Source organism: Odocoileus virginianus, chromosome 15 (assembly GCF_023699985.2).
Source record: "Odocoileus virginianus isolate 20LAN1187 ecotype Illinois chromosome 15, Ovbor_1.2, whole genome shotgun sequence".
Classification (NCBI taxonomy): domain Eukaryota; kingdom Metazoa; phylum Chordata; class Mammalia; order Artiodactyla; family Cervidae; genus Odocoileus; species Odocoileus virginianus.
In genome coordinates, this window is record NC_069688.1 from 56425855 (window position 1) to 56449129 (window position 23275).

A 23275-nucleotide genomic window follows, 5' to 3' on the forward strand; every position below is an offset into this window, starting at 1 on the left:
CAACTGATAATGCCAAGTGCTGTATCAAGAAGGCCTTTCCTGACCACTCTACCTGAAACAGTACATCTTTTGCTGTTGTTTTCTGCCTCTTGCCAACTGCGTTTTTCTCTTTAGTGCCTTTCATTACCTGGCAAATTGAACTATTCTTTTTATGTGCTTATTATCCATCTTTTTACAGGGTTCAAGATAACAGGCATTTGGTCTGTTTTGCCAAACTTTTGTTTTCAGTACCTTGAACACTGTTTCTATCTAGTGTAAGTGCTCAATAAATAATTTTTAATGAATGAATGAAAGCACTGTTTAAGAAAATAAGAGTTCTTGTGACCAATTGTGAACATTGTCAGTTATTCTTTGGCATAAGATTAACTAAAAAAATTGTGATATGTTCTGATATTACAGTATTTATAATACTGTTCTCAGAGAATCTAGCAACTCTATCTGCTAACCATAAAAATAATGTTTCATGTAATTAAGAACTTGGATACAGGTGAAAAAATTTAAAAAATACTATAGATATATAGACATACAGATTTAACTTTTATATTTCCTTATAGATAATAATATTTTGTTACTTGCTAGCCAAAATAAGCTGTTCAATATATATGTGTACAGTCATAGGGACTTGATAATCAGTTGCTAATATTTGTTCAAAGAGAAGTTTTATAATATAGATTTCCTGTGTGAAAATGAAAATTTTAATGTTACTTATTTGAAATGCCCATTTTTCAGCATTAAATTCAGATTGTTGTTTAGTCACTAAATTGTATCTGACTCTTTGCAACGGCGAGGACTGCAATATACCAGGCTTCCCTGCCCTTCACCATCTCCTGGAGTTTGCTCAAACTCATGTCCATTGCTTCAGTGATGCCTCCAACCATCTCATCCTATGCCGTTCCCTTCTCCTCCTGCCTTCAATCTTTCCCAGCATCAGGGTCTTTTCTAATGTGTCTGCTCTTCAAATCAGGTGGCCAAAGTACTGGAGCTTCAGCTTCAGCTTCAACATCAGTCCTTCTAATGAATATTCAGGACTGATTTCCTTTAGGATTGACTGGTTTGACCTCCTTGCAGTCCAAGGAACTCTCAAGAGTCTTCTCCAACACCACAGTTCAAAAGCATCAATTCTTTAGCGCTCAGCCTTTTTTATGGTCCAGCTCTCACATCCATACATGATTCCTGGAAGAACCATAGCTTTGACTATATGGACCTTTGTTAGCAAAGTGATGTCTCTTCTTTTTAATATACTGTCAAGTTTAGTCATAGCTTTTCTTCCAAGGAACAAAATCTTTTAATTTCATGGCTACAGTCACTGTCCACAGTGATTTTGGAGCCCAAGAAAATAAAACCTGCCCCTATTTCCATTTGTTTTCCCATCTATTTGCCATGAAGTGATGGGACCAGATGCCATAATCTTAGTTTTGTGGATGTTGAGGTGTTTTTTTTTTTTTTTTAATATTTATTTTTAATTGATGATGTTTGCTTGACAGTATTGGTTTGATTTCTGTCATACATCAACATGAATTAACCATGCGTGTACATATGTCCCCTCCCTCTTAAATCTCCTCCCACCTCCCATGCATTCCCACCCCTCTAGGTTATTACAGAGCCCCACTTTGAGTTCCCCGAGCCATACAGCAGATTCCCATTGGCTCACTACTTACATATGTCGGTGTATACTTTTCCATACGACTCCCCACCCATCTCGCCCTCTCCCTCTTCTCCTCCACATTGTCCATGAGTCTCTTCTCCATGTCTGCATCTCCTGTGCTGCTCTGAGAACAGGTTCATCAGTGCCGTCCTTCTAGATTCCATATATGTACACACACACACACACACACACACACATTAATATACAATATTTGTTTGTTGAGTTTTAAGCCAGCTTTTCACTCTCTTTCACCTTCAAGACGCTCTTCAGTTCCTCTTTGCTTTCTGCCATCAGGGTGATATCATTTGTATATCTGAGGTTGTTGCTATTTCTCCTAGCAATCTTGATTCCATCTTATGCTTCATACAGCCTGGCATTTTGCATGATGTACTCTACATATAACTTAAATAATCAGGGTGACAATATACAACCTTGCCATACTCCTTTCCCAATTTTGAGCCAGTCTGTTGTTCCATGTTGGGTTCTAACTGTTACTTCTTGACCTGCATACAGCTTTCTCGGGAGGCAAGTAAGGTGGTCTGGTATTCCCAGATTAATTTTTAAAATGCAGATTATTTTGAATTTTGAAGAAAATTGCTAAATTCTATTATGCAACATAAATAGCAAAGTTTACATATTCTAAGTGTTTTTTCCCATTATATAAGTTACTACAAGTCCAGTGATTGACATGAAAGTTAATGTTTTATTGCCCCAAGTACATTACTTAGCTATATCATTAGCATATTTGGGGAAGGCTTTTTTAATTTCTTCCTAATAATTATCTTAGATTTTACATACAAAAGGAAAACCTTTATAATGAGATATTGACAGAAACACACTCTATTTCAGATAGTACTGAAGGAATTTTAACTTTCAATGTCAGGATTTCAGAGAAATTTTCTATTTGTATTGGCAATATTAGTAGTATAGTCATCTAAATATATATTAATATTTATTTTTAAGAATTATACATAATGGATAATAGAATCTATATTCTTACTAAGGCATAGAAACTGTTTTACGTGTCATAGAATTTTTATTAGAATATTGGTTTTACAATTTTATTTTAAACATACAAAAATGACATTTCATTAGTATATATATATATATCTCATAAGTTTAATATGTAGTTACTTTAGAGAAAACGAGACAGAGTGTTATGGCTGTTTTGATGAAGGTAATTGAAATTGAGGATTAAGAGTGGCATTTGTCATCATTTATCAACCTGAACATTACATTTATTCCTGCATTTGTTTTGGTTTTACTATATCAAGAAAATTCTTTTAATATAAATAAATAGTTAAAATAATAATGTACTTTAGAAAACAAAGGTTTATTTTTAACTAGAGGATAATTGCTTTAAATATTGTGTTAGTTTTTGCCATACATCAGCATGAATCAGTCATAGGTATAATATGTCGCCTCCCTCTTGAACCTCCCTCCACCACCCACCCAATCCCACCCCTCAAGGTTGTCCCAGAGAATAATGTAACTTTTTAGTAGTACAGATTTAGCTAAAGCTATTCTTCAACTAAACTGAATACAACATTTGACAGAAGAGTAGTTAGAAATTTTATTCCAGAGCTAAAATACAAGTATTATCTAAGGACAACTTGCAGGTTTTATCACGAACATAAAATTTCAGTAACCAAGTATGATAGTCGTTGTAACTATGCATGTGCCTTTCACTTTTTATTGCAAAACAGTTAAGCTATAATAAGCACATGCATCAAACAGGGACACCAGTCTCTTGCCTAGCATTTTTAAGGAAAATACATCTGTTCTACAATAGTATATTCACTTGTATAATTCTTTGCAGACATTTAAAGGCTTGAATTAATAAAAGTCATTTACATATAATGGAAACAACTTTCCTAACCTATGACATATGTCCAAAACAATAAAATACATGCACAGAAAAGTCAAAAGGGGAAAGAACTAATAAATCTAGCACTACAAAACAATGTGTTGCTTATTTACATTTTATTACAATATGGAATGTATTGGATTGCATGTTAAAATTTTTAATGATATATAATATGTTTAAAATATGAAATTGTATAAAATATTGATTTGAATTATACTCTTAAAATATAAGTGTATATTTTAGAATCTCTTAGGAAGGTACTGAAACATTATTCTAAGAGATATATCAAAATACAATATATGATTTGAATGTAATATTGAAAAATATTCAAATAATTCATAAAGGGGCATGAGCAGTCCAACAGAAGGAAATCAAAGGAAAGAAAAGAAAAGAAGAATAAAATGGTAGACCTAAATAAAAATGCGTTAATAGTTTCATTAAATGCTCACGCTCGTGCTCGGTCGCTTCAGTCATGCCCGACTCTTTGCAATCCCATGGACTGCCCTCTGGGCTACTCTGTCCTTGGGACTTTTCAGGCGAGAATGCTGGAGTGGGTTGTCATTCCCGCCTCTGGGGGATCTTCCTGTCCAGGGATTGAATATGTACCTCCTGTGTCTCCTGCAGGCAGATTCTTTACTGCTGAGCCACTGGGGAAGCCCTTCATTAACTGTATCTTCTAAGCATACCAATGAAAGGACAGAGGATTTTCAGATCGAAATTTTATAAGCTGACCTAAATATAGGCTGGAGATAAGAAACTCACTTCCCATATAATGATATTAAAGGTAAAAGGATGGAAGAGAAGCATTTCTTGAATTGAAAGTAAGGACCTCAAAAGTGTGTTTTTCTATACATACGGATGGCCAATAAACACATGAATAGATGCTCAATGTCGCTAATTATTTGCGAAATGCAAATCAAAACTACAATGAGGTATCACCTCAGACTGGTTAGAATGGCCATCATAAAAAAAATCTACAAACAACAAAATCCTGGAGAGGATGTGGAGAAAAGGGAACCTACAGTTGTTGGAATTGTAAGCTGATACATTTATTATCCTACAGTTGGTAGAAATGTAAACTGATACAGTTATTATGAAGAACAGTATGGAGATCCCTTAGAAAACTGGGAATAAATCTACAATATGACCCAGCAACCTCACTACTGGGCATACCCTAAAAATCAGTAATCGATAAAGACACATGTATCCCAGTGTTCATGGCAGCACTGTTTACAATAGCCAGGACATGGAAGCAACCTAGAGATCCACTGACAAATGAATGGGTGAAGAAGTTGTACCTATATACGATGGAATATTGCTCAGCCATAAAAAAGGAATATATTTGAGTCAGTTTTAGTGAGGTGGATGAACCTAGAGCCTGTTACACAGAGTGAGGTATGTCAGAAAGAGGAAAACAGATATACAGGTATAGTATATATATATATATATATATGAACCTAATTGCATAGAATGAATGGAGACACATATAGAGAATGGACTTGTAGACACAGTGCAGGAGGAAAAGAATGGGATGAATGGAATAAGTAGCATCAACATATATATACTAGCAGGTGTAAGATAGCTTTCTCTTAGCTTGCTGTGTAGCACAGGGAGCCCAGCCTGGCCCTTTGTGATGACCTAGAGGGGAGAGTTGTGGGGAAGGGAGGGAGGTTCAAAAGGGAGGTGATTGGTACATATAGATATATAAAATTATGGCCGATTTGTATTGTTGTACAGCAGAAAACAAGGGAACATTTCATGCAAAGATGGGCTCAATAAAGAACAGAAATGGTATGGACCTAACAGAAGAAGAAGATATTAAGAGGAGGTGGTAAGAATACACAGAAGAACTGTACAAAAAAAGATCTTCTTGACCCAGATAATAATGGTGGTGTGATCACTCACCTAGAGCCAGACATCCTGGAATGGGAAGTCAAGTGGGCCTTAGGAAGCATCACTACAGACAAAGCTGGTGGTGGTGATGGAATTGCAGTTGAGCTATTTCAAATCCTAAAAGATGATGCTCTGAAAGTGCTGCACTCACTATGCCAGCAAATTTGGAAAACTCAGCAGTGGCCACAGGACTGGAAAAGGTCAGTTTTCATTCCAATCCCAGAGAAAGACAATCCCAAAGAATGCTCAAACTACCTCACAATTGCACTCATCTCAGGCGCTAGTAAAGTAATGCTCAAAATTCTCCAAGCCAGGCTTCAACAATATGTGAACTGTGAAGTTCCAGATGTTCAAGTTGGTTTTAGAAAAGGTGGGAGGACCAGAGATCAAATTGCCAACATCTGCTGGATCATTGAAAAAGCAAGAGAGTTCCAGAAAAATATCTATTTCTGCTTTATTGACTGTGCCAAAGCCTTTGACTGTGTGGATCACAATAAACTGTGGAAAATTCTGAAAGAGAGGGGAATACCAGAGAAATGCCTTTTGAGAAATCTGTATGCAGGTCAGGAAGCAACATTTAGAACTGGACATGGAACAGACTGGTTCCAAATAGGAAAAGAAGTACGTCAAGGCTGTATATTGTCACTCTGCTTATTTAACTTATACGCAGAGTACATCATGAGAAATGCTGGGCTGGATGAAGCACAAGCTGGAATCAACATTGCCGGGAGAAATACCAGTAACCTCAGATATGCAGATGACACCACCCTTATGGCAGAAAGTGAAGAACTAAAGAGCCTCTTGATGAAAATGAAAGAGGAGAGTGAAAAAGTTGGCTTAAAACTCAACATTCAAAAAAAAAAAAGCCCTCAACATTCAGAAAACAAATATCGTGGCATCTGGTCCCATCACTTCATGGCAAATAGGTGGAGAAACAGTGGAAACAGTGAGAGACTTTATTTTTTGGGGCTGCAAAATCACTGCAGATGGTGACTGCAGGCAGGAAATAAAAAGATGTTTACTCCTTGGAAGAAAAATTATGACCAACCTAGACAGCATATTAAAAATCAGAGACATTACTTTGCCAACAAAGGTCCATCTGGTCAAGGCTATGGTTTTTCCAGTAGTCATGTATGGATGTGAGAGTTGGACTGTGAAGAAAGCTGAGCACCGAAGAATTGATGCTTTTGAACTGTGGTGTTGGAGAAGACTCTTGAGAGTCCCTTGGACTGCAAGGAGATTCAACCAGTCCATCCTAAAGGAGATCAGTCCTGGGTGTTCTTTGGAAGGACTGATGTTGAAGCTGAAACTCCAATACTTTGGCTACCTCATGTGAAGAGTTGACTCATTGGAAAAGACCTGAGGCAGGGAGGGATTGGGGGCAAGAGGAGAAGGGGACGACAGAGGATGAGATGGTTGGATGGCATCACCAACTCCATGGACATGAGTTTGAGTAAGCTCCGTGAGTTGGTGATGGACAGGGAGGTTTGGCATGCTGCAGTCCATGGGGTCGCAAAGAGTCAGACATGACTGAGTGACTGAACAGAACTGAACAGCAGAAACCAACAAAACATTGTAAAAAAGTTTAAAAATTAAATTTAAAAAAGTCTGCTCTTCTATAAAAGCAGAATAATCGGGAAAATTGTCAAAGTCAACTTTAAAAAAAAATCTATAAATTAACAAAAATTTTAAAACAGTGTGAGAATATTTATTTGAGAAAAGTAGCCAACTCTGAGTAAAACATCAAGCTTTGTTTTGTTCAACTCGCCTTAGTCCCATCTTTCTCTCCTCAACCTTACAGTGATAATAGTCATGAAAAATAGCATCCTGCAGTCACTGTAGAAGGTGGAGTGGGTTTGGGGCTACCCCAAATCCTGTCCTCTGAGAACTGTCACTATTTGACCACAGTGAGTTGTCTGGCAACTCACTGAATATCCCCATTCTCAGAACTCATCTTTATTTGACCTGCCTTATAGCTCATTCTGTGTCCTTTCCTGATGGCATTTGGGAAATACAATCTATGGCAAGCATTTAATGTCACAACTGCCTGGGGCAGCATTACTAATTGGGACTAGTATGAGGCTGAGCTAAAAAAAAAAAAAAAAGAATTTTCTTTTTTTTTTTAGACTGGGCAATGCAATGTTCATAGTGTCTTTGAAAATCCCTGATATAATCTATGGCTGATTCATGTCAATGTATGACAAAACCCACTACAATATTGTAAAGTAATTAGCCTCCAATTAATAAAAATAAATGAAAAAAAAAGAAAGAAAAAAAGAAAATAACATACTGGTAAAGAAAAAAAAAAGAAAATCCCTGATACAGATTCTTGGGAATCTAGAAAGTCATGAACCTGTGGAGGGCTATGCCATGTCCAGTAAAGACCTGGGAAAGCTATAAACTCTCACTTCTTACTGATCTTGAGGATGCTAGCAGGAAGTGAAGGCTAAGGCAAATTATAATGTCCTGTTAAAGCATGAAACATCTCTTCAACACACCTGGAAGGCTTACTGGTTCAAGACATTTAAGAAAATATCTATCCAGTTTCTAGATGAATGTTAAGCTAAGTGTCTCCATATGACAAAGAATACAGACTATAGAATTAGCCTGTGAAATTTGCTAAACAAACAGACAAACACTAAGACCAACAAAAGAAAAACTAACAGGGGAGATATGTTTTGAGAGTTGCCATTTTACATTTTTTAACTGTTGCCACATAACATTATTTTGTAGAAATCTGTTTTCTACAAAAAAGTATGGAACAAAAAAATTTAGCAAATTATGGTCCATACACAGAAAAAGGATAGGAACTGTCCACAATGAAGCTCAAACTTTGGACTTACTAGACGAAGACTTTAAATCAGTCATTTTAAATATGTTCAAAAAATTAAAGAAAACCGTGTCTAAAGACTTGATGTATGACAATGATGTCTCAACAAATAGAGAATATTATTATAGAAATGTAAATTATGTATATAAGGAAATAGAAATTCTAGAGTTGAAAAAATATAACGATAAATATAAAAATTTCACTTAAAGGGCTTCACAGTAGGTTTAACCTTATAGGAGACACAGGGAACATGAAGAGAGGATATTGAGATTATGCAGTCTAAAAAACATTACATAAAAGTAATGAATAAGATGTAGTTAAATAGGAATAGAGCCACAGATACCTGCAGGACTCTATCCCGCCTAAAAGTCTACGCATAATAGTTCTAGAATAAGAGGAAGAAGAGAGAGGGTCAAAAATAACACTTGAAAAAATAATGTCCAAAACCTTCTGTGATATGATGAAAAACTTTAATTTGTATATTCAATAACCTCACAGAATTTTGAGTAAGATAAACTGAAAGAGGTCCACACATAATAAAATCGTTGAAAGTCAGACATAAACAGTGAATCGATGTGCTGAAAGCAAAGGAATGTCAATCAAGAATTCTATATCAAGCAAAATTGTCCTTTAAAAAAGGGAGAAATTAATGTGTTCTTGGATAAACAAAGCCAGAAAATCCATCAATAGCACACTTACCCTACGAGAAACACTCGAGGAAGTTCTGTAGGCTGAAATCGAAATACATAAGATGGTAATTAGAATCCACAAAGAAAAAATAAGCTAACATCAATAAAAGTGACTGCATAGGTAAATATATCTACAAGTGTTTTTGTACATAATTTTTTCTTCTCTTTTCTGATTAATTAGATACTGATAAAACAGTATTTAGATGTAAATTTATAGCTGTTAATGACTATATTAATAAAAAAGGTTTCAAATCAATAACCTTCATCTCTATCTAAAAAAAAAATAGAAAAAGAAGAGCAAACTGAACTCAAAGGGATCTGAAGGAAGGAAATAAGAAAGATTAGAGTGGAAATATAATACCAAAAAGAAAATCAGTAGAAAGAAATCAATAAAACCCAAATCTTGTTATTTAGAAAGACTGATGAAATTGAAAAATCTTTAGTTAGACTATTAAGGAAAAAAAAGAAAAATATTACCAATACCAATAATAAAATAAACCAGTATATTATCAGTCTTAGAACTATACCATGAATTGTAAGGGAATATAGGCTTCCCTGATAGTTCAGTTGGTAAAGAATCCACCTGCAATGCAGGAGACCCCAGTTCAATTCCTGGGTTGGGAAGCTCCCCAACCAGCTTGGAGAGCTGGAGAAGGGAACAGCTTACCCACTCCAGTATTGTAGCCTGGAGAATACCATGGTCTGTATAGTCCATGGGGTTGCAAAGAGTCAGACATGACTGAGCAACTTTAACTTTCATAAGGGAATACTATGGGCAGTCATACACTGAAAAAAGAGAGAACCTAGATACAATAATACCAAGTGCTAATGGTGATGAAAAACTATCAGAATTCTTATTTGTTGCTGGTGTGAATGCAACCACACTGGAAGATGATTTGGCAATATTTTAAAAGATAAACATGATCACTCACCTAGAGCCAGATATCCTGGAATGGGTAGTCAAGTGGGCCTTAGGAAACATCACTACGAACAAAGCTAGTGGAGGTGATGGAATTGCAGTTGAGCTATTTCAAATCCTAAAAGATGGTGCTGTGAAAGTGCTGCACTCAATATGCCAGCAAATTTGGAAAACTCAGCAGTGGCCACAGGACTGGAAAAGGTCCGTGTTCATTCCAATCCCAAAGAAAGGCAATGCCAAAGAATGCTCAAACTACCACACAGTTGCACTCATCTCACATGCTAGCAAAGTAATGCTCAAAATTCTCTAAGCCAGGCTTCTACAGTACAAGAACTGTGAACTTCCAGATGTTCAAGCTGGTTTTAGAAAAGGGAGAGGAACCAGAGATCAGATTGGCAACAGCCATTGAATCATTGAAAAAGCAAGAGAGTTCCAGAAAAACATCTAATTCTGCTTTATTGATTAGGGGAAAGCCTTTGACTGTGTGGATCACCACACACTGTGGAAAATTCTTCAAGAGATGGGAATACCAGACCACCTGTCCTGCCTCCTGAGAAATCTGTATGCAGGTCAGGAAGCAACAGTTAGAACTGGACATGGAACAATAAACTGGTTCCAAATCAGGAAAGGAATTTGTCAAGGCTGTATATTGTCACCCTGCTTATTTAACTTATATTCAGAGTACATCATAAGTGCCGGGCTGGATAAAGCACAAACTGGAATCAAGGTTTCTGGGGAAATATCAATAACCTCAGATAGGCAGATGACACCACCCTTGCAGAAAGTGAAGAAGAACTCAAGAACCTCTTGATGAAAGTGAAAGAGGAGAGTGAAAAAGCTGGCTTAAAACTCAACATTCAGAAAACTAAGATCATGACATCCGGTCCCATCACTTCATGGCAAATAGATGGGGAAACAATGGAAACAGTGAAAAACTATTTTCTTTGGCTCCAGAATCACTTCAGCCATAAAATTAAAAGATGCCCGCTCCTTGGAAGAAAAGCTATGACCAACCTAGAAAGCATATTAAAAAGCAGAGACTTTACTTTGCCGACAAAGGTCTGTCTAGTCAAAGCCATAGCTTTTGTAGTAATCATGCATAAATGTGCAAGTTGGACCATAAAGAATGCTGAGTGCTGAAGAATTGATGCTTTTGAACTCTGGTTTTGAGAAGACTCTTGAGAGTACCTTGGACTTCAAGGAGATCAAACCAGTCAATTCTAAAGGAAATCAGTCCTGAATATTCATAGGAAGTACTGATGCTTAAGGTGAAACTCCAATACTTTGTCCATCTGATGGGAAGAACTGACTCATTAGAAAAGACCCTAATGCTGGGAAGGGTGAAGGCAGGAGGAGAAGGGGATGAGAGGATGAGATGGTTGGATGGCATCACCGACTAGGTGGACATGAGTTTGAGTAAGCTCCAGGAGTAAGTGATGGACAGAGAAGCCTGGCGTGCTGCAGTCCATGGGGTCACAAAGAATCAGACATGACTGAGGAACTGAACTGAACTGATGCTGAATAAAAAAGCCCTTGTCACATTATTGCCACATTATTGAAAAGACCAAGCTAGAGAAATAGACAGTAGATCAGTTGTTGCCAGGAATTATGGGTCAGAGGGAGGGTGTAGAAGGGTAGTGTCAGTTTTCTGTAAGATGTTATGGAAAAATACAAATGAAGCTTTTGGCCAACCCAATATAAATTTTCTATATCCAGACTGTAGTAATAATTACATGAATCTGTATATAAGCATTAAAATTCATATAACTGTACACCAAAAGAAACAAATGTTGACTTTACTGTATGATAATTTAAAAATAAAAAGAAATAGTAGGATTATATTGGAAAAAGGCATAAATCAGTCCATCAGAAATTATGGAGATGCTTTTGTTGAGGGAGAAAACTTTTGCTACTTAAACTATATCATGGGAAATTCAAATATGGAAATGTGATGATTAGTGAAAATGAGAAGAGAAAAATGAGCTGATTGAGACCCTGTATTAGCTTCATGGGCTTGAATTTCTCTCATATAAAATGTAGTGAGGAATTGCTAAGTTGCTACTTTGGTAATTGTGTTATTGATAGAATCAGATCCAATTGTATTTCAGAATTTGCCTACATATAAAATCTAGATTATATAAAAGTGTTTTTTCCTAGGTGTAAGTAAGTCAAGTCAAGAGCTTTTTTTTATATTTTTATGATCATGTGGGCATAGGTATTTTTTGAAGCAATAAAAAATTAAAATGTTAAAATTCTAATTGGGTATAAAGGAAAGATCTGGTTTTAGTTACAAAGAACTTAGCAGATGTCCCTGTAAATGTTTTCCCTTAGTAGAATGAAACCACATTTTGCAATATATACTTTTGGATATCATAGTCAGCAAAGAGAATGCTATATTAATGACAGATGCACTTTTTAAAGTATGAGGTGTGCAATAATTTTTAAAACTATTTATTATAAATATAGCTTCAAATGTTTGTATCAACTTTAATATAAATCTATAAATATTATTCTTTAAGAGATTATAGGAGTTGAATTGAAATAGAATATTATTTAACCAATGGCAAGTGAAGTAGAATGATAAAATCCCACTTTAACATTGACTCTTTTAGGCATTTTTGTATCTATTTTATGACAGACACATCATCCAAAATATTGTATGTCTATGAAAAACAAATGCGTTAAGGTAATTCTTTTTTGTTTATTTATTTTGTCCCTCTTGCATCCAGAGTTTATTATAGGGCATATATAAGATAATATAAGAAATGACTCCTTAGCTTCATATCCATAATAATGAAATTTCTCTTTAGATTCTCATTAGAAACTTGCTTTGTAACCATGAGTGGAGACATTTGATGTGTCACCAGGTTCATTGTTCTGAACTGTTTATATCTCAGCAGGAATAATGACATGAATAGTTTGACTATTGAGATGTGAAATCAGAGTGAATATTTGTCAAGGTTTTTTTTCAGCAAAATTAAATGTTGCTAATTTAAAATGGGTCAGAGTAATATTTTTCTGTATTTTGTTCATTGCATAATTTAAATTTAGATCATTTGATATACATTCTTACAATTGGCTCATTTCTGGATCGTTAAGCTCTACCATCAAATAATATTTATTAGACTTCTGGATGCTCATAGATCCAGAATGATTGTTATACCATACAGTTAAGGAAATAGCATACACTCTTCTTTAATAAAAACACAATTCTTCAGCCAAACAAATATTTTTATGTAACAAATAACTTTTATCTAACAAACACAAATATGGCATTTCTTCATTATTCCAATCTATTTGTCTCACTTCTCCTTGCCATTTCTAATTCTAAAAATCTAATAGAATTTTAAAGATACTTTTGAATCATTAGCAAACTCATTAAGAAATATATTGCACATTACACTTTGATGATATCCTTTAGATTAACTGCTTTCAGATTTACTTCAGTGTGGCCAAATAAAAGAATATAAAATACTCAAAGAGATTAAATGGTCAAATGTTAATTCCCACTCAGAATGACATATGCTTACATATGACATTCATTTGACTAAATTCTTAGCTAAGAGTTTGGTTAACAAAAAAATGTATATTTTTCTAGTCAGTGCTTTTGTTGTTACTGTTGTTAAACCTATTTTCCTCACAGACTGTGTAATAGCTCTTTTGTTATTCATTAGTGGGGTCACCAGATGGTACACAGAATAAAGCGAATTTTGTGACTCTAACTCAATTTTGTTCATTTTTGGTTGTTAAATTTGGAAAAGAAGATTGAAACTAATATTTCAATATAGCTACCCTGCACCATATATCAAGCCATATTTATTCTGTCCTCCATTGATAACAAAGAGAATTATTTTTTTCTAATGAATTGAAAATTATTTACAGATCAGTCTTCAATATTTTACCTAGAGAAAGCTTGAGGATATTTCTCAAATTGATTATTGAGATATATCCATAATAAAATTTCTAATAAACTGTTAAGAAGATTGAAACTAATATTTCAATATGGCTACCCTGCATCATGTATCAAGCCATATTTATTCTGTCCTCCATTGATAACAAAGAGAATTATTTTTTTCTAATGAATTGAAAGTGAATTATTTACAGATCAGTCTTCAATATCTTACCTAGAGAAAGCTTGAGGATATTTCTCAAATCGGTTATTGAATATTTGATATATCCATAATAAAATTTCTAATAAACTGTTACTCTTCAGTTACCAAGACAAAATTGTTTCCCTGCATGTTAAGTCACTTCGGTTGTCTCCAACTCTTTGTGACCCTATGGACTGTAGCCCGCCAGGCTCCTCTGTCCATGGGCATTCTCCAGGCAAGGATACTGGAGTGGGTTGCCATGCCCTTCTCCAGGATGAAGACAGTTAACCTTACCTATTTAATGGGATCTTATGTATATTCACTTATTTCCATATTTATCTCCAAATGTTCCAGATGCTCTTTGCTTTTGTTCTCTAAAGGGATATATATATATATATATATTTTTAATCTTTGTTGATATTCACTTCACAGGAAACTGAATATGTCTGTCAAGTCTTCTTCCTGAAAAAGTAGGAAAAAGAAAAGTTGACCTTTTAGGGTGAAAAGTTTATGGTTTCTGTAACTGGGAATTACTTTGCAACTTTGTGTTGCAGGTTTACTCTATTTAAAAGTTCTTTGACATTTCAGATGGCTATGAAACTTGAATTATAGCTCATTGTCTGAAATTATTTCTTTTTAGGTAAACAGGATTATAAAAAAACCAAACCTATTTTACGAGCAACTAAATTAAAAGCAGAAGCAAAGAAAACAGCAATTGGCATAAAGGTACCTATATTTGATAATTTTAAAATTTGATATATTGCCTGCCACTTCATTTCTAAAATGGATTGCATAAATGTTGAATTCTAAATGTTTTATGACATTTCAAAATCTAAGTCAAATGCCAGAATTAGAGGCTTTTAAAAAGAATTTACTTAATGAGAAACACCCTTCGATTTTATCAGGTCTTAGATTAAGACCCAATATCACTTAAGAGAACCAGTTACACTTGAAGTTGCAACTTACTTTTTCTGTAGCTTCTGTTTCACTTCAATGATATATGTGGCCTGGATTAAAAACTTTTCTCATTTGCAGAAAATTTCATTTTATGGTAGTTTATATTTTAATTATAATTGTATATACTTAGATCACTAAAATACGTAATTTTGCTCATGTGTTAGTTTAGTTGTCAGTACTCTCGATGATGAAATTCTAATGATGTTCTCAGACATGTTCTTTTAAAAAACCAGTGTTTTAACTGCTTAAGAAGGATAAAAGCTATTGAGAATGATGTTAACAGATAATCCAATGTGCTATCACAATGAAGTTCGACAAAATTACATTTACATTATTACTCATGTCAACTCTGCCAAGTATTTCGAGTAAAATTAAACTATAAATAGAAAAATTATTTTGGTGGCTCCACTGTCAAATGTGTAAAATTAAAGTGGCTAGTACATATATTTTATTTAAACATTAAAATGTTAAAAGATTTTGGTTTTTATCTGGCAGATGAAAAATCAATTTTTCTAAGTTATAGCTTATAGCAAATGCCAAGGTATTACTACCAAGCTGTAACAGCTGTTGAACTGCCAGATGATATATTTGGTTGTCTTCCAGAATTTGCTATTATGATCACAAAACACTGCCTTCTTTTTACTCCTGATTGCTGATTTTGATCAAGCATTGCTGTGTGCTGTGGTATGTTTTCACAATACAGTCTCCTCAGTTAGTTCTGTGTGTAGGTTTTAAATGAAAAAAAAAATAGTGAATCACCTTTTTGTTTAAAAGAGAGATGATTAATCTTTTGAAGTTTTATTCTAATTTCACATGAAATTTCATTCATCTTTAAACTTATTTCTATGACATAAACTTTCTAAAACCAGTGCCTATTTCCTTATTTTGCAGTTAGTTACCTGATGATTGTCTTTTGTAGTGAGGGCATTGTCTTGTCATTTTCCAGGAAAGCTATGTGTCATTTGCTTTTATCTTTCACAATACAGTAGTTTGCTTTTGTTTTGTCAGAAAAATATTGAGGAAGCACACTCTACTTGTGGCACAATATAATGAGAAACTATAAATAAGAATTTGGAAAGCAGTGCAGCCGTGCATTTATTGATGTATACCACTTTCCCATGCACTTCCTTTGTCATTTGCTCTTATAATTTTTGCTATGTTTACTTGGAGGAAATAACCATATTTCTAGTTTAAGTCTAGTCTACAGTGCAGTCATTTAATGTACTTTTTCAAAACAATGTAGAATTTATCTTATATGAAAAAAAAATTGTTCTTAGATTTCATTTATGATTTAAAGCATGTACAGAAAAGTTTTTGACCTCAGAAACGTAGCTCCTTTTTAATAAACTAGCATACCATTTTGATGTGTAAACCTGTGAAAAACAAAAACCTTAGCCTTAAACACTGTTTACTTTGCTTGAACATTTATGTGAAATGCCCATTAAAATGACAGGGAACTTTTTAGAATCAGAACCATGGAGGTGTTTTACATTTCAAGTCTAGCATACTAATTAGCTTGCCCTGTCAAACTTTGATTGCCTTGTCATTTTAGCATAGTATTTTAAATAACGAAGTTTCTTTCAGGATTGCCATTTAATGCTGTTTAATTTCCCCAGTGAGTGATTTATCCATACTGATAATGTCAGAGAAGCAACCAAGGACTAACGAACATCAGACATGTTTGACTCTTACCTAGTTAATACAGGATGACCGTAATGTTATCTTTTATCACTTGACTACTTAGTTTTTATAGGGAGTCATTGTTATGCTCTTCAAATAATTTAATCTATAGAAAATATGAACAACTGCATGGAATAGAAAAATAAGAGCAATGATAAAATTGAACACAGAATAAAGAGGCCTAGAATCACTTGCTTCTTTCCTCTACTGTTAATAATGATGCAGAGTCTTTGTAAAATGGATTTTATGCCATTTACCTCACAGAATAGTTGGGAGAGTTAAATAATACAATGATACAATGAAAACACTTAACATAAATATAGGTTTGAAGTAGCCATTACTGGTTTGCATAAATAAGACTTTGCTTGGGTGCTTGTCATTGGCCTAAAGATCCCCTCCTTCAACTAAGTCTGTCTTGTGTGACTGTACTATATATTACCAAGTGTTCTTGGTTTTGTTGTGAAGATATTGTGGATGTTATTGCAGTAAAGTTTGCAAAGCAGTCTATAATTTTAATATATACCTTACATATCAATTATATAAATCTGACTCAATCCTTCATTATTTATTTAGAAATTGTGTTACCATATTGTAGAACCTGTGAAGGGAAAGAAAAGACATAATGATTTTGGAGGAATTTTTGCAAGAAACCACTTCCAGATTTCAGTAGCATCTAATATCAACAGTATTGATTGAGGAATCATGGATATGAGATAGAAAAATTGCAAATTAGGGGACCTTACCCTCAGGGGCTTCCAGTGCTTTTTAATAAATGAATGTTTAGCAACAGAAAAATTCAAGGAACAGTAATGATTCAGAATAAGACATGAATATGACTGCTTCAAAGTGTGGAATTAATTTCTATTGAGAAGCTATTTTTGGTTCCTGTCTCTTACCAATGTAAACAAAATAATTTATGACCCAGTAAAGTGTACCACCTAAAAAATATTTGCACAACTAATATTTGCTATTTGGTTGCTGTTAAATGTGAAAACTTTTTTCAAGAATTGCAAATTAGTAAAAAAAAAATTTTAGAATACGAATACCTGTTTCCTAGTATTTATAAGGGAAAAATAATCTATATTTAGTAGTTTATTAAGTTTATTTGAGAAAATAATTATAATAAAATAATAAGGATCAAAATTTGATTTATTTGTTTTATAAATGACATATTCAAATGTCAACCAAATCTTGCTAACATGAGCCACCTCTAATTATTATTTTTGTCCTTTTTTGTTATTTCTGATCTAAAGCTAAAAATGGCCAAGGGCGGGGAGAGTCATAAATGTCTTAGGGGTATAAGTTATGATTAGCATAACCAGCATTCTGCAGGCAGTATTTTCCAATTTTACCACGGTTTTAACCTTCCAAACATGCAGTCCCCACAGTGATAATCTCTTTAACAGAAAAGGGCACTTTGACAAAAACTAATGCTGTGCCTCCTCACCCAACGCTTCTTGAGCCTCACCTGCATACCATAGTGTAGTGAATAGGCTTAACGGAATTAATAGATCCTCTGAAGTTGTGTTCTATAAATGTTCTCTACTGTCTACCCTTAAACCTCTCTTTTATGCCTCTGGATATTCTAAAAATGTACAAGGAGGGTGAAACACTGTAAGCTGAAAAGCAGCAATTAGAGGTGATTATCAGTGAGAGTGAAGACCAGGGCCTCCAATGGAGAGTAGAAACGTTATTCTTGTGTTAAGCTACTGTGAATGGTGACTGCTGTGGAACAGTTTTGTTGTCCACTACATGGAACAGATGGAGTTTGCAGTTGTGTGTCACTTGTTTATTACATCCTCTTAAAATTAGTAGCTGTGTAACCAGATGGGTCTGGGAGCACAGCTGTGGATACAAGAAAATAAATGAAACCTGTCTGCTGCTGCCTGCCCTTCTGAGATGCCAAAGTATTCCAACTGCAACAGAGGAAAATTCACTTTGATTTGACATTATATCGATAGGGTAATTTTTGTTTTGTTTCGACTTCATTAAAGTAGATTTAGAAATCAAATCTTACAAAAATAGTTGACACTGAATCTTTCAACCCCATGATTTTCATTGATATTTATTTTTGAAGTTTTCAGATCCAAAAAAATGTTATTATAAAGCTAAAAATCTATATAAAATATCCTCTTGTAATTTCAAAATTCAGGTAAAGATGACATGTTTATTATAAACCAAATTGATTTTATTGTCTTTAAAATTTTATTAAGTGACATATGAAAGCTACATTTGTATTAAGTGCAAATAAATTGTTTCTCCATAAAATAGTGTCAGGAAGGTGTGTGATATGAAAGTGAAAATTAGAAGGGAATATTTAAGCCCTTTAGGATACTGTACTGGCACTATTTGTCCTTTTTTCTGTTTAGCCAAGTGATATGCTAACATTGAGAAAATTCCTTCATGGTATGTCTATGTATCAATACAAAAAGTTTATAGATTTTATAAAAAATAATATGATTTTGCTGTTGTGTATGTGGTAAACTTCTTGGCTATTATTTCAACATCATCAATATAATCTGCATCAGATCACTAAATGAAGTACCCAGGACCATCCTTCATAGTTGTGATAATTCTATCGTATCATATCACGCTTCATGATCCAAGAGTGTTCAGTTTCATTCTGCCACGTTGTGAACTATAGAATTTAGAAGTTAAAAATAAGAGTTTTAACAAAATAATATTTAATAAGGATGTCTGTGGGCTTCCCAGGTGGCACTAGTGCAGAGACATAATCTAGAAACTTGTTCTAGTTGTTTCCTCCCATTAGAGAAGGAGTGATCATTTTAGAGTCTGTATCCAAATGCTATAATAATAATAAATGTGTTGAAGCAAGAAATACAGAGCAAGATAAACTGTGTAGGTACAAACTATACTGCTTGCATCCAGCAGTTTGATATCTAAACTATGAAAATATATTAAAATTATAAATGTTAGTGTTACTATTAGAAAGACACACGCTAAATGAAAGTAATAACAGGTATGAATATATTCATATTATACCCACTGATGTTATTTAGTCACTAAGTCATGTCTGACTCTTTTGTGACCCCATGGACTGCTAGCCCACCAGGCTCCTCTGTCCGTGGGATTTTCCAGGCCACCAGGGAAGCCCACCCACTGATGTCTTGGCATTATTATAGGTATTGTCAACCATAAAATGTTTCTTCGCTTAATGACAAAGTATTAAACAAAAGAATGTGATCATTCTAAACTTTTTTTTTAATCTCATGAAACTGATAATGTTAACCAATCTCATTTCATGAATTTCAAATTTGCTTTTTTTTTTCCCTTCCTCAGGAAGTTGGCCTTGTGCTGGCAGCTATACTGGCCCTCCTGCTGGCTTTCTATGCTTTCTTTTATCTCAGACTGTCCTCAGATGTTGACCCTGATCTGGAACCAGATGAAGATTAGTTGAGCAGCAATCAATGCATGAAAAGGAAATAATTTTTTTAAAGCACCTCTAGGGACCAATACTTTCTGAAGTACTGAGACGGCAAGATCTTGAATTTTTTTCTGCTGGTATTTTCAGTTTGCAGAAGTATCTTTTTAAGTAGTTGTGTAGGATATCAAGAAAAGAACCTTTCCTAGCAATGTAGTATAATATGTGTGCTACTAGATACTTTTATAAATCTTTCTACTTTGACAGGCAACCTATTCATGGTGCATTTTGATAAAATAGGAAACAGATCCTAAATTCTTCGGATGTCTTAGGCAATTTATGTGTATAAGTCCATCACTTGCAGATTACCAAATCTATTTTGTTCCGTATATATCATGAGTAGACGTATATATCCTCATTTCTAGAAGCATTCTCTAGTCACATTCAGCGCCTAAAAAGGAATGAAAAGTCATGGGAAATTTTTCATTTTACAAAGAAGCCCTGCTTTCTTTCCAGACGTATTTTATATCATTAGACTATCTGCACATACATCTACAGTAATCTTTCTCTTTCTTTGCCAACTGTTCGGCGCACATGTGCTCCATCAGAAATGGCACCTGGATGACAGAAGCTCAAAGAGTCACATATGTCTCTAAAATAGAGTTCCTTTTCTCTTGGGCTGTCTGAACTGGTGTAAATAGAAAGTTCAGTTGATCTTGATTTTAATTAACTTATTACTCTACTAATATAAACTTGGAATCCTTTTTTAATTATGTTGTTCTGGCTGCTTGCTGTATCAGTTTGCCCCTCTTATTAGGGAGTAACAATCTGTCATCTAATTGTGCAGTCTTTTTCACACAACAGTAATAGCAGAAGACCTACCTACTCAGAAACGCTTTCTTGGGTTGTCTCATATCTGAACAATGCAAACTTATTTTACAAAATTGTGCTTTGCCTCTTGGGAATTAAATCAATTAAGACTCTTTTGTGAAAAGTAATAGAAGAAAATATGTGTCTTATATTACCTGCATATGGAGTTTTTTGTTTATATGATTTTTCAAAGTATTTTACATTTGTTGGGTTATAATGACTAATGTATTCAATATTTTTTACTGGTAATCAATTTTTAAAATATTTTTACAGCACACAAATGCATTAAGCTTAGAAAATGGAAAAGTATGTGTCCACACCAGAGTCATTAGTTACTACCTTATATAAATATGTATAGAAAATGAATAGTTTGCAACATGTTCATAGGGTGATTTATAGTGTATTTATAAAGAGTAAATAAAATGTTAAGATTGTTGCCATACTCACCAAGAGAACAAAGTTTTGATAAATATCTTTGAGACTTTTGGGGATAGTTGAATGTGGCTGTATAGCATTTTGTTCTATAGAATTTTTTCAAGTAGTATAATTTATTTCATCAGCGTGAAAACAGCCAAAAGATCCAGTATCCTCATAGATCCTTTATGTCAAACAGCTGAGGGCAGAATTTAGCCAATGCTATTTACTGGATTCTTCCCCTTGAAATCACAAACTTAAGAGACAGACCAAGAGTTCCTATACACTCACCATAGTGGACCAATCCAAGTGGCATTTTTAGGAAAGGTTGCAGCATTTAATGCCATGTGGTATGTCTGTTTGTGAAGTGGGTGGCAAGGGAATATCCAAGCTGGCATTTTGGATATGATGGGTCTTTTACTTTCCTGAGTGACATGCCACATGTCAAGAAATACTGTTTTCCCTTACTCCTATCACATTTACGTGAACAATTTTCATTTAGTTATTTTCCCTCCCATCTGGTGCTAAATGCAGTCATATTAAATAAAGATTATTTCTAATTTCAGTGGTAATTTAAATGCAAGGATATATAATACTTGTTTATTAGATACCTATCCAAGTGAGATATAACAGAATTTATAGTATTTAAAATACATGATTATACTCTTAGAAATGTTTGAAAATTCATTCCCCTGAAAAAATAATTTATTGTCCTGTTCTACCGTTGAGGTATTCTTTGGGAGAAAATGTTTTTGATAGTAATGAATATTAGGCTAAACACAGTATGATTATAGACAAGTTTCATTACATAGTTTTACCAATACTCTGAGTCTATGGCTAGTCTGTTTGTATGACTGACTGACTTATAGTAAGTTCTAAGAGCTAAATTCTGACTTTAATAAATAGCAGGTAAAGTGAGACAGTGTATGTTTACAAAACACTATTTTTGTGAAGTCCACATTTTTTAAACTCACCTAAGTTAGAAAGCAGCAGTTTTTTATAGAGAAATCCCAGGTTGAATTCTAGTTTGAATCTTTGAAGGCAAAGGTGTTATCCGGCCTACAGCTTCAGGGCACTACACTTTTGAATAGTGAGGGGTATTTGGTGTAAGTCTGAGACTGGCACCAGACAAATTTTAGGAGTGGGTTTTTCCCCTGCAACAATTCATCACTCAGAGTAATTCAGAAGACAAAAACAGAAAAATGTAATTACTTTGCAGAATGTTTGAATCTGTTTAACATGCTGTTTCTGCAGGAAAAAATAATTTCAACTAATGCAGCTGGACTTAACGTACAACTTAGGAAATATTGTGAATGAAGTGAAAATGGTTACTGCATTTTATCTTGCATGCAAAATAAAGAAAATGTAAATTCATCTGAGAGGAGATGTAAAAATATTACCTCATCTAGAATTTCTTTTGAAACAAATGTACTAAAAGCCTATTTTAGTACTAGTATGAGGTTTGTTGTTTTAAGGTGACAAAATACTTGAAGATTTTCTAATCTTTTTCAATTTTTCATAAAATAGAAATATTTCCATTTCAACTGATGATTACAAAGTCCTGAGAACATATTCTTATTCATTTCTGTAATTTCAGTAGTGTAGTGATCTGCATATATTTAATAAATGCATGTTAAAATTAATCTCTTTTAGTCTTCTCAGAGCCTGGTGCAGTTTTTGCATGTGATATATGGTTTAAAATTATTTGCATTTAATAAATAAAACTTAAAATCACAATATTTTTCAACTCAGCATTTAGCGTTTATGATCTTTGCTTGTATTGGGGCACATATACATTTAATCCTGGTTTTCTTAAAGATCAAGACAACTAGCATTAGATCTGTTGTAAAACAGAAATATTGCTCTTTTCCAGGAGTACATTATTCTGATCTTAAGCATTGTTCAAAATCATATTCGTTGTTATAAATTAACGTAGTCTAAATCTTCACTCTTACTGAAAATAAAACTAAATTTTCATTATAATGCTTATATTTATGTGAAAATGAAGATGCTTTATTTTTCCAGATTCTGAAATTAT

The 23275-nt window shown here is 34.0% G+C and overlaps 1 protein-coding gene across 5 annotated transcripts in view; it reads left to right on the forward strand.

Annotated features, from left to right (window-relative positions):
• TRIQK (triple QxxK/R motif containing) overlaps window positions 1-22988 on the forward strand; it is a 100021-nt gene extending 77033 nt beyond the window's left edge. For all 5 annotated transcript variants that reach the window (XM_070477409.1, XM_020896310.2, XM_020896313.2 and 2 more), the window contains 2 exons: window positions 14575-14660; window positions 19872-22988. In XM_070477409.1, the coding sequence (XP_070333510.1) occupies window positions 14575-14660; window positions 19872-19985 (200 nt within the window). In that variant the 3' untranslated portion in view covers window positions 19986-22988. The remainder of the gene's footprint in view (window positions 1-14574; window positions 14661-19871) is intronic.
• Window positions 22989-23275: the final 287 nt, after the last annotated feature.